The sequence below is a fragment of the Delphinapterus leucas genome, chromosome 3 (genome assembly GCF_059928025.1).
Source record: "Delphinapterus leucas isolate spDelLeu-1000000601 "Yukka" chromosome 3, BTC_Dleu_Yukka2, whole genome shotgun sequence".
NCBI classification, from domain to species: Eukaryota; Metazoa; Chordata; class Mammalia; order Artiodactyla; family Monodontidae; genus Delphinapterus; species Delphinapterus leucas.
Window position 1 is genome coordinate 133691103 of NC_143131.1, and position 12727 is coordinate 133703829.

Below are 12727 nucleotides of genomic sequence, written 5' to 3' on the forward strand. Positions count from 1 at the left end.
ATGATTCGAATGCAAACTTTTGAAAGTGGCTTTATCGTGTTCATAAGTGATTTTTTCTACTTAAGATTTTATTTAAAAGAGAAAAAATGTGTTTTTAAAGCAAAACTCTATTCCACCTTCCATATCTACTTACAGCTTATCAGTCTCCACCTGCCTGTGTATACCAAGCCTGCCTTTTGATTGGTTTGGCATGTGCTATATGCTATATTTGTTTCAAAAGAGCTAGTCAGATAGAGCTTTCAGTTATCAAAACTTTCTCTGTAGACAGCTGCAGACTCCAAACCACATACATTTAGAAGTAGCAACTACATCACAGATGCGGTTTAACAGCTATCAGAATGTGGACCCTGGAGGAATCAGTTATAATCTTGACCATCATTTAAGACTGGAAGTACTGCATATTCTTGAAGGCCCACCGTGCACATAGATGTATTTAGGGTCTGAGAAGTCCCATAGTGAAGAAGATTGTTACCCTGTCATTTCCAAGTTTACTTCACTCTAGGAATCCCTTCACGTTCTACGTGATACACTTTTACGAAATGCTAATATATACATGACATTGCCAGTGCAACGCTGTCTGGCTAGAATACAAGCTTCTGGGAGGGTAGAGACTTTATCTGTCTTGTTCATCCCTGAATTCCCAGTGCCAACAATTCTAAACACATAGTAGGTGCTCGTTTGATTTCAACTGAACATTCATCCCCTGTTTCGGAATGTCAAGAGGATAAATGACAGGCTCTAACTCTTCCTTCCTGTTTCTTCTCTTTAGATTAAGTTAGATGCTGCGAAAATCAAACTACCTAGACTGCCTCATGGATCCTACACGCCCACAGGAACAAGGCAGAAGGTCTTCGAGATCTGTGTCTGCGCCAATGGGAGATTATTCCTGTCCCAGGCAGGAACCGGTTCCACTTGTCAGATAAACACGAGCGTCTGCCTGTGAGAGACGATGCATAGTGGACATCGTCGGCAGCATCCAGGCCTTTTTCGGCTTTAGACCCTGGCTGCCAGCTATTTTTACTAGAACACAGAAAGCCTATCAAAGACCTTGTGTGTGTGTGTGTGTGTGTGTGTGTGTGTGTGTGTGTGTGTGTGTGTGTGTGTGAGAGAGTTTGCGTGTGTGGGTGATATAAATATATATAAATATATATAAATAAATATATATATCCTCTGTATAAAATGAGGTTTCAGTACAAAAGGAACCATGGGTGACCCTGTGATATCCACTGTCATTGCCATCCCAGCCCCACCACATACATGATAAAATCAAAACACTAATTCGGGCCCAATATTCCCCAGACCCTGCAGAATCACACAGTGTATCGACACTTAGTGAATATTCGCCTACACGTGTGAGTAACAGCCTGTCTTTTCCTCTAGTGTCATTACAAGGCAGTGATGGCGGGAATTTGCAAGTCACACTACAAGGGCTGAGACCCTTGTAGTAAAAGCAGACACTTTATTAGCTTTTGTGCAGCTGGCCAACTTCTCCCCCTTCAAGTTAGGGATGGGGCAGTGCCGTAGAAGTCAGACAGAGGAACTCAACATGGCTGTGCTACTTTTGCATCCAAATGTATTGGGCTCTTGTGGTTGGATGAATTAGGAGGATGGATTTTAGCAAAGTTTGAAAGGCTCACCCAACTCCTGTGAGCTTATTACTTCCTTCAAACTCACGTATTATCCCACAGTCAAAACAGGAGCTGTAAGTCAGCACAAAATAGGAAAACAGTTGCTCCTCAGTCGGCTAGAAGCTCCTCGATGGCCTGAGAGACTAAGAATAAATGGGAAATAGGTCTCTGTTTGAAGTGAAAAAATGGCTCAAAATCTGTTACATCCTCACTCCTGTTGACTTTATCCAACAGACTCCTACCCAAAATGATCACGTCAATGCAGATCTTTAAGAGTGGAACCCCTACCCCCAAGAGAAGCTATTTGGAGACGGAAATCAAAGAGTGGCGAAGGAAACCAAATTATTTTAAAATACGTTTCTGGGGCCTGGTAGGTAATTTAGAGGCATGCGTTTCATTTCTAAAGGTATGCACAAACTCTCTGCCTGCAATCTTCTTATATATTTTTTCAGTATTGGGATATTCATTTTCCTAAGTTGACCATTGTCTTCTCTAAGAACAGTGACCCAAGAATCACAGATCTAAAGTACCACATGCCCCCAGAAATGCTCGCTGAAAATTAATATAGACTGAGTCAAGTGTCTTTATTAGAATCACTGTGTCGCCGGGGGACCCAGCGGTACCCACTCCCCCGTATGCGGAAGCAGCTCCCTAATTCCCGCCATCAGCTACCTCCCATCACCCCACTTTCATCATCGTGCTCCAGGGTCACCCTGGCCAGCTCTTGTGCTGGGACAGGGGATTACACTATCTCTGTTCAAAGAGGGGGATACGTGCCTATGCCTTACGACAATGCACTCAGCAAGGAGAAGCACATCCAATATTTATCTTGTGTTACCTGTAGTTTATTTTGAGTGATTGGAGGGGAAGGGTTTCACAATGACTGGGCATCTTAAAAGCTAGTAGGCAAACCAAGTGGCTGACAGATGTGGACGCCTAGGAGCCTGGAAGGGAGACGTAACTGCTTTCGGCCATCCTGGATGCCACTTGGCAAGCAGTAGCCCCACAGTCCTAAACGAAGTCATATTTGTAGGCCTGAATGGCATTTGTTTGTTGTTGTTTTTTTTTTCCTCAACAGGGTTCTGCTTTTTCTTACTTCACAGGCAGTGGGGAGATGTGCCATAGGAAATGAATAAGAGGTTTGGTATTTTTGAGATGACACTCAAGCATCGGGCTGAGTTTTGCACATGTGGAAGGTAAAAGCAAGCTGTGTGTTGCTTAGTCACTTAGAAGTGGGGGGAGGACGGATGGTTCCAGCCTGACCAGTAGCCCTGCTGGCTGCCGGACCCCAGGGTCCCTCCAGTCACTCCTGCTTAATATCCGTACCGAAGAATTGGGTTGCCCAAGGATGAGACCGTAAGATTGCTTAGTGTGTAGCACTAGGGTCTAAAAAGGAAAACCATAAAGAGATATGCAATTGCTCTGGCTCAGTAGTATTTATATCCTGTAGGATCACACCGCCAGAATCTGCATGTACCACACCCAGAGTTTCTCCAAGCCAGGAAAGGCCCTCCTTGGCGACTGGGAGCATCTACCCCATATCTTTCAGATCAACAGTAGTACCTATAAGGTCCTTTGTGGCTAAATACCTGAAGACGAAGGTTTTTGTTTGTTTTGTTTGTTTGCTTTTTAAGCAGACAGACCATCTTTGCATTTTGTCATCTCAAGTACATATTCTAAGGTTGACAAAGAAACGGAAGGTTCCCTGAACCTCTTTCATCTAATTTTGTTCTAATCGTTAAATGAAAGTCTGAGATCAGCACCTTGGAACGTTTATGCCAATAAAAAAGACTGGTGTGATGCCACTTGCAAAAATTCATCCTAAACATACTCAGATCACAAATAGAATAAAAACAACAGCAACCAAGGATAGAAATCAAGCACCTATGGGGACAGACATGATAGAAAATTCTGATTTTCATTCGTGCTAAGTGACTACAGTATTTCAGGTAATGAGCAGGAAGTTCGGCGTGGATTAAATTATGTATTTCAGTTCAGACTTTAGAATTCAGTAATTACATATTAAGTCCTTCAATGTACATTTTTTTTCTCCCAACTTCCTCCAACTAGAATACCTGTCCATGGTCATGAGAAACAGTTTTACCTGAATTCTGGAAAAAAAAAAAAAATCTCTTTTACATTAAAGTCTGATACCTTTAATTTATAAAAATGAGATCCTTTCTAATCTTATATACAATATCTTCTAGAAAACCACATCTCTCAGTTTATTAAGCAGTGGGTGGCATAACAAAGAGTTTACATGAATTTTCAATATTCTAGAAGTTCCAGTACGTTAATATTCTTCAGAAAACTTTATAAATTAAAAGTTGATCTCCAAATATGTTGAGCACCTACTTCTACTGGATATCTGCTCAATAAGTTGTTAAAGTTTAGTCTTAAGAGATTTTCAAAAGCCCTTTTGGTGACATCAGTCCAGGTGGAAACTTGATACAAAGCTGTATCTTTCTGTTACCCAAGAGACAGAGCCTATAAACTTGAATTGGCTTTTAACTTGCTTTAGGTCAGTTTTCCCTTGGATCATTTCCATTGTATATCCAGCACCATAGACCAAAGATTGCTTGAGGCTTGACTCTAGCACAGGGGTCAACAAACTCTGGTCCCGAAACCAAATGGGACTCATCACCTGATTTTGTGAATAAAGTTTGATTATAACACAGCCACATCCGTCCACTTACTTGTTACGTATGGCTGATTGCATACTGGACCAGCAGGGTTGAATATCTGTGCCAGAGACCTCTTGGCCCACAAAACAGAAAATAGTTACTAATTGGTTCTTTAGTAAAAGTTTGCTGACTCCTGACATAGAGGTCATTTGTAGCCTCATTTGTGTAGGACACAGCAGGGGAGAAAGCAGACGACAGACAGCACTACATTTCCATGCATGCTTGGGTATATAAATATGTGGTTATAGAAAAGATGGTCCGCCTTACACTGCATGTAAAAGAGATCCACTTGTCTGAGAAACACAGGCTCACAGGATTCTTGGAAACAGGGAAGACGGAATTAGGGAAGGGTTTAGTGGAAGAGGAAAGCTGTGATCCTCCAAAAGGTTCTTCCTAGAACCCTTCATATATAAATATAAGGGGTTCCTTCAGTCAGCATCATTGTGTGACAAGAAGTGAAGCAGGGGTCCTTTGATTTAGAGTCTCTTTCCTGAAGAGACTATTTCTGCAATCTCCGCCTAGAGGTTTTCATCTCACCTTCCCATATTCCAGAAAGATGCCCATTCCATGGTCCCCTGAAGAATATTTTTGACTTAACATATCTTTTTGGCATCCATCACCTCGGTTATTCACACCCACAGAGGACTCGCTTTCCTACAACCACATCAGGCCTGAAGGGTTGGTGGGACCAACACATAATTAGAAATATTCAAAGGAACATCTGAAAATATGTAGGACAAAAAAATGTAGAATTATTTCATGAATCTGTTGCTGGGATTTGTGGAGGGGGGGGACCAGATTAATGCCAGTTTGATGTTGTTTCCAAGGATCTGGGTCTTTGTTCTTTGGTGTAGGAGATTTACCAAAAAAAGATCTATTTTGAATTCCAGCATCACTGCCTCTGTGTGGTAAGGCAGGTTCCTACCAGAGATTTGTCCCTTCACTCAGCATCCCTATTGCTAATCTAAAGCTTTATACTCATATTTAATATTGTTAAAATAGCATCAGTTACGAATGATTCTTTGTAAGTACGAGTATTCCTGTTAGGGAGGAAAGGTGGTTTTTTTTGTTTTTTTTTTAAATAAAAATACCATTTACCAGACCCTAATCAACATTAGTTAAAGGAGTCCTTCAGCATTTTATCTATTTTCAACTAAAAGAGGATTAAATTGGCCTTTCACAGGAACAGCTACATGACAGTATCTTGCATTTGTTTATTTTAGGCAAAGGGTAGCCTGATGTTTAGACCAAGGAGGTAAATATCCATCTGAGCACTTGATCCTTATTTTTTAAGGCTCTCTGAAAGGTGAAAATCTAATTTGAGTTGTAAACAAAACCCCTTTCCTCTCTTTCCTCTGCTCCAGGAAATCTTAGGCACAAAAAGGATAACAAAGCAGTTCCTGGAATGATACGTTTGCATGGCGCCCCAGTAGCAGGTGGGGGAAAAAAGTCATAATAAAAGAAACAACCATAGAAAACAGGCCTTTTATCTCAAAGATAAAATGTCTTTCTTTTGGTCTTTCATCACTTTCTCCTCCTTGGAAGGCTCCCCTAGTCCCAACGTATTTCCATTAAAATAGTCAAAGCTGGGGCTTCCCTGGTGGCGCAGGGGTTGAGAATCTGCCTGCTAATGCAGGGGACACGGGTTCGAGCCCTGGTCTGGAGGGTCCCACATGCCGTGGAGCAACTGGGCCTGTGAGCCACAACTACTGAGCCTGCGCGTCTGGAGCCTGTGCTCCGCAACAAGAGAGGCCGCGATAGTGAGAGGCCCGCGCACCGCCATGAAGAGTGGCCCCCACTTGCCACAACTAGAGAAAGCCCTCACACAGAAACGAAGACCCAACACAGCCAAAAGTAAATAAATAAATAAAAATAGTCAAAGCTACTGCACTGGGATGTCAGATGCATCTCTTTCTTTGTGGTAATCAGAATTTAAAATTACACAGTTGCCTCTGAATTTCTCATTCACAAAGCTAAACCACTGATAAGAGATAAAGCACTCTGAAGCCGCTGCTTCAGCCGGCAAGGCACACCGCATGCATTAGCACTTTCAAAAGCAATGTGATTTCTGTGGTTCTTAAAACTTTCTTCATAATAGAGTCCTTGAAATTTCTCAAGACAGGTCTGAATGGCAAAGGGAAAAGAATTAGTTGTGGGAGGTCCTCCTTTGAGCATTGTTAGAGCACAAGGATAAAAGAAAACATCCCATGTGGGGTGACCCATGCTCCATGGGCTAGTTTCTTTGGTTTTATCCCCCCCCTTTCTTTTATAGATACTAACAGAGTAGGAAGTTAGCATCTTCCCTTGAAAAAAAAAGAGCTGACAGGAGGTGTGATGTCGGAACAGCATTAACGATGTTATTAAATCCATCAGTAAACAGTCTCAAACATACCAACAGCAATGCTGTCTCCTTAACTTCTGCCCAACAAGTAGTGCTATCAGTTCCACTTCCGTGAGGTTTGCAACCAAACAGAGGAAAAGTTGCTATAGGCAAGAAGTATTTTTAGAGTCCAAATCCAGCTGTCGCAATGGGAAACCAGAATAGTGTTCCAAAATGCCTCATGAGGCGTTTGGACACCCTCACTAGGGACTGAAGGGATTTGCTTCATCGCTGAACATCAGCTAAGGTCAGAGAAATAAAACGAGCATGAGGCTGCCCTCTTTGGGAGAAGAGAGAAGGAAACATCTGTCTTACATAAAATCTACCCTGCACTCCTAGACTCGCCTAGTAGTCCCACTTCTTCCACTGTCTTTGCAGCCTACTTCTACATTTGGGTTATTTTGGTTAATTCAAAGGGAGCTCCGATTTTCTAAATCCCAAGCTGATCCATGAGGTTACATAGCAGCAGTATAGCAAAGGACTGTCAGGGCAGGAAGATGATATTCGTTGACAAAGAAGACATTGGTGCTTCTTTGGTCCCCATATTCATGTAATTCATGAGGTCCTAACATTTTGGGGGTCATAGGTTCTTTTGAGAATCTGAGCAAAGTTCTGAAACTTCTCCTCAAAAAGAATCACACCCGTGAATTTTGCATAAGGTCGAAGAGGTCTCCTTGGACGCAAAGCCTCCACTAAGACATGGCAAGAGTTGGATTCTATTTCTCCAATTATGATATCTTATTAACTAATATTCATGGAGCACTTAACTATGTACTAGCCACTGTGCTAAGTGTTTTATGCTCATTCACTTATTTCATCCTCAAAACAATCCTTTGAGTTAGATTCCATGATAGTTCCAATCTACAGATGTGGAAACTGAGGCTTAGAAAGGCTGGGAAACTTACTCAAAGCCACTAGCTAGAAAAAGGCAGAGCTGGAATGCATGTCTAACTCCAGGCCACTATGCTGTGAAGTCACCAACGTGTCAAACTATTCTTCGAGCTCCTACCAGTTTTTAGAAGAGTCTTTCTTGGGTGGATCAGGCTATAAAACTTTTATCTCCCTTCTTTCTATCGTTTCTCATCTGTGACAGCATATAGTACTGAAAGAGAGATACCTACGGTGAAAATATAGAAGATCTGCCTGAGTAATAGAATCTGGAACCAAAAAAAAAAATAGTTTGGTCTATGATTCTTGTTAAGTAAATCAGGCTTCTTGTCCTTACAAATTTGAAGATGCCTGGGCTGTCAACCGTACATTTAAGAGAAAACTTTAATACTCAGTGATCTATAGTTGCGGCTAAACAAATCAGCATTTCTGCTCACATACCTCTCCTTCCACTATACCTCACTTCGAGAGACAAATGTCTTATTTTAAGTGAGGTCTTTGATACCATTTGGTTATTATTCTTCCCTACTTTTAGTTGCGGCAAGACTCCAGGAAAGAATCAAATAAATAGAAAGGAACTCGATCATCCCTATTTCCCTACAAGAAAATAAGACTAGAAAGAATTCAATTAGCATTAGGCATTCGAGACCCAAGCTGGCCACTGGGGGATAATCATTTGAGTCGCATACCTCATACCTTGTCAGTCATCATTAATGGCCTATCACCCTCCCCACGTGCAGAATTTTTCTCACCAAAGCACTCAGGCCATCACTATCAATTGATCTGAGTTGGAAATGGGACCCACCTGCCAATTCTTGTTGCAACAGTGGCGCCCTTTAACCTTGAACCTGTACATTTGACACTTGGTGTCCTAGTTTCAGAAAAGAGGTTTGTGGCATTCCAACAACTGAGGGAGAAGATGAGTGCATCTGAAGTTCCTTACAACTTGGTGGCTTTAGGGCACTTTCATCTTCTAAGCCAAGGGATCAGGGTTTGATCTCTAAGAGTTAAAAGAGAAAATCGTTTTGAAGAATTAACTCAGCCAAGGACCATCCAAACAGGTTAAACCAGTATGCCCTCCTGCAGATCCTGCTGTCAACCTGCCCCCATCCAGAGCTGAGTGACCACAGCAGCAGAGGGTGGGGTCCAACCTGGCTTTTCTGTGCTTTCTCAACAGCACATGTCTGATCCCCTAGAGGGCTGTGGACACAGCCCCTCACTGCTCCTAACACAGTCAACCCCAGTCCCAACCAGGGTCCTGTCATGCTCCTGTGGCTCAGCCACCCCTTAAACCTTAGTAGTGGCATGAGCTAAAAAACGTCAAATCTCCTGCTTCAGGGGAAGTCTTTCGGGGATTTTCTTTTACTGGTATATGTGTCCAGATGGCAAGTCAGGAAGGGCTACCTTTAAAGGGTCTCATGGAACTAACATCACCAGAGCCAGCAATCAGGCTCCCTAGCAGAGAGGAGAGATCCTGGCAAAGTTGAAGGAAGAGTCGGCAAACCTGAATTTGGGGTGGACACAAAACTAACCGAATTTATATCCAGTGTTTGGTGATGGGGGGAACAGAGTTTTCCATCTGTTAATCACCTCCCCAATCAAGTTCCTCTCTTTTTGAGGCCACGAAGAAGCAGAGACACATTTCTTAAAGAGGTCGTGTTTGAGAAGGGGAAGGTAGGGGACCGTCCATCATTGCACTGGCTAAATACACTCCTGGAGAAGCCAGGTTCTGGTGCTTTACACAGTAAAAATAAGGTCATACAAGTCCCATTTGCTCGGAGCTTTTGAAAAAGGAACCCCATTCCCATAAAGCACTTGAGTTCAGCCTTTGGATTATTTTTTTATTTGCTTTGGTTGTTTTTCTCTGGGTTTGGGTGTGACGTAAGAAGAGCTTTTTAGTTTTGTTCTGAATAACATCAATCCTTGCACACTCTATGCAAAAATTTTGTAAGCATTGCAATAATGCTATGAATTACAAGGAACTATTTTAACTTTATTACACTTTCTGTATAAAACATTTGTATTTAATATTATTTCAACTGCAGTCTTGTAAAATATATTAATAAAAATAATGATTGGTAAGAAGGAAAGCACCCTTGTCCACTTCTTTAGGGAATTCCACTTTCACAGTTGATAAATCAGTTACTCCTATTGACTCTGCCGCAGAAATAAATTTTCAGGTTAACTTCTCTTCTGCATCTCTTTGATCAGTGGCCTAACATGTTAGTTAAGCCACTGTGGTTCTTAGGAAGAGAGTCACACAGGCTGCTTTATAAAAGAGAGCTTATTATAAGGTAATACATGGCCTGGAATTGGGGAGTCCCCAGCACTTGGTGAAGGTAAGGGAACAGCCATCCTCTACTGCTTTCCTAAAGACCTGGACAGGCTCCTTTTGCTATAGTTTACCACTCCCGTCTCTAAATCAGGGAAGAAGCCAATCTGCTTGCTCTTATCAGGTAAAATATTTTTAATCAGGCTACCTTAGCATTCCTGGTCAGCCTATGAATGAGCCACCTTTTAAGCCCGTTGCCCATCCCTGGTCCAGTTTTCATCCTCTTCCACACAATACCCTAACCCTAATCCCCTATCATGGCAGAATACGCCACACTCAATCCTCCATTCCAGCCTCTCACCTCTCCTGGCCTTCCAGAGTGTCATGTTTTTGCACATACTATTCCATCCACCTAGAATGCCCTTCCACGTAGCACCACCCTATCACAGGATATCATCCTTCAAGATCCCATTCTCATATCATCTTTTCTCTTATCACCCTTATCATTCTTCCTTGAACCCTCCATTAATTTGTTCTCATTTCTTTTATAATCCTACATTGTATTGATACTATGATTTACCTACTTACCTATCAGCCTGGGACTCCAGAATGCTGTTATTCATTTTTGAAGTTTATAAAGGAGGAATGACATACCTCAATAGATTCTCATAATTATGTGATAAGGTAGAGAGATCATTTCCTCATCTAGGAAATCGAAGACTAATTTTACATCTCCAGTACGCGACACAACCTGTGTGCCTTCTCAATTGTATTTTCACCGTAGGCTACATCCTGTCAAATTTAGCTCCTGACTACAAATGACGCTGAAGCAACATTACAGAATGCTCAAAGGTAAAAGGCTATGACAAAAATTTTATTCACAGGCAGGGTGCAATTTACCTCCAAAGATGCCATAATTTTATTACATGGTTTCATTTTTGGGGAAAACTTACCCAAAAAAATCTAAATCAAAGAGAATGAAATCAGAGAAATCACCTTTCAAGATGCATTGGTGAAAACCATGTGGAAGCAGAGCTAAAATGATAAACACTAATGAGAGGGAAAGCCTGTTACTGATGAGTCAAACTAATTGACATAATTGTCACTACAGAATTAGAAAACAGATGAAACACCAGGCAACTAAAAAAGAGCTGTATTCATTTTCCTCCATGGAAGGAAATTTTTTTTAACAGGCAAGTAGGTATAAATCAGCAACTTTTACATTTCCTCCAACTTGACTCCTTTGAAAAAGATGTAAAAACTCTGTAGTTCAATTAGCAACCAAGCCCCACTTTATCCAAGGAAAACAGCCCAGGATACAGAGCTGGGGAATGGGGGTCAGAGTGCAGAGAAATAAACACATTTCAGAAAAAGCTTGCGAGTAGCATGTATGAATTAGCTTCTCCAATTAAGTCCAATGACAGGTTAATTTTAGCCTGCGGATGCTGATTTTCATTATCCTCAATAACACTAAACGTTTGTGGTTCAGGATCAATGTACAGCCCCCACTGAAGACCCTCCTAACCCATCAATGGAGAAACAGCAGATCAGCCTTCGAGACTCCCTGGCATAAGTAATTAAACATAACGATAGAATCCTTGTGAGATATTTCAAGGAACCTGTTAGAATGTAAAATGGGTATATAAAATGTGAGAATAGGATCTTCCAAATTATGGTATATTTCAATTGGAAGTAAGATTTTGGAATGGCAATGTCTAGGATAATAGATATTAAATCAAGGTAGAAACTATAACATTAAACCATCTGTTTTAATCTATTAAAAGACCAAGTCAAGAACTGCACTGAAAGACTTGGTGGGCAAAAATTAACCTATGAAGCTTGAATAAAAAGAAAATCAATATTTTAAAGTAGACTTCATGGTAAAAAGTATTAGGGGAGATTACGCTTAATAATATACAATGATGAAGTTCCTGTCTTGCTGATTATACATAATTAAACCATTATACTGAACAGGAGAGTAACAAAAGCCAAAAATCCACAACTTTGAAGAATAAGGAAAAAATTGACAAACGTAATTGCTCTTTATCTTATAACTTACAAGTTGGAAAAGCATTAAAAATAATCACACACACACCCCTACACATGGCATCAAAGAAACTTCTCTTTGTCCCATGATCATATGAAAGAAAGAAATATAATCTCAAAATGAAAACATTAAAGAAAACTTTTCCGACTATATTCTCCGAAAGCAGAAATGGATGGTATGTTTTATATTAACATAAAACCCCAGGAATTTCAGATTGAAAAACACTTCCCTAAGTAATTAGTGATTTGAGAAAGGAACCCAGCCTATTTAAAGAATTAAAAACACTACAAATTATGCAATTTGGCCAAAGCAGTCTTCTGTCATGATAAAAGCATTTAAACTTACCATAGATAAATGAACAAAGCATTCAACTTAAGATTTCAGAATAATCAACGAAAGAGCAAATATCAGTAATAAATATAAGGTGGCCTAAATAATTCTAAATTTTACATCTTAAAAAGTAGAAAGCAAAAATCTGAGACAAAACTGCTGATAAATATCGAAAAACATGAGAACAAAAGTTTGAGACGCATATAAAATTTTAAATGTTATAGCAACATGATATTTCCTTATAAGAAAAATAGAAAACCTCAATCACGTACAATGTGAAATTAGCCCAAATTAACAACGCAAACATCTGTGCTTGTTTCTTAAGTAAAATAGTTTTATTTAGGAAATTCTATTCAAAACATGCCTTTTATGACATTAACTCATATATTTTACATATAATGTACATGCATGCATTCATAAATTTATGCATAAAGAAAAACTATCATGAGATCTGCTGTAACCTATGCTAAAAAATGTAAAATTTTGAGAGACAAATAT

At 40.4% G+C, this 12727-nt stretch overlaps 1 protein-coding gene across 1 annotated transcript in view; it reads left to right on the forward strand.

Moving 5' to 3' along the window:
• SGCD (sarcoglycan delta) overlaps nucleotides 1-10680 on the forward strand; it is a 416585-nt gene extending 405905 nt beyond the window's left edge. The window contains exon 9 of the mRNA XM_089909613.1: nucleotides 770-10680. Within this exon, the coding sequence (XP_089765739.1) occupies nucleotides 770-943 (174 nt within the window). The 3' untranslated portion in view covers nucleotides 944-10680. The remainder of the gene's footprint in view (nucleotides 1-769) is intronic.
• Nucleotides 10681-12727: the final 2047 nt, after the last annotated feature.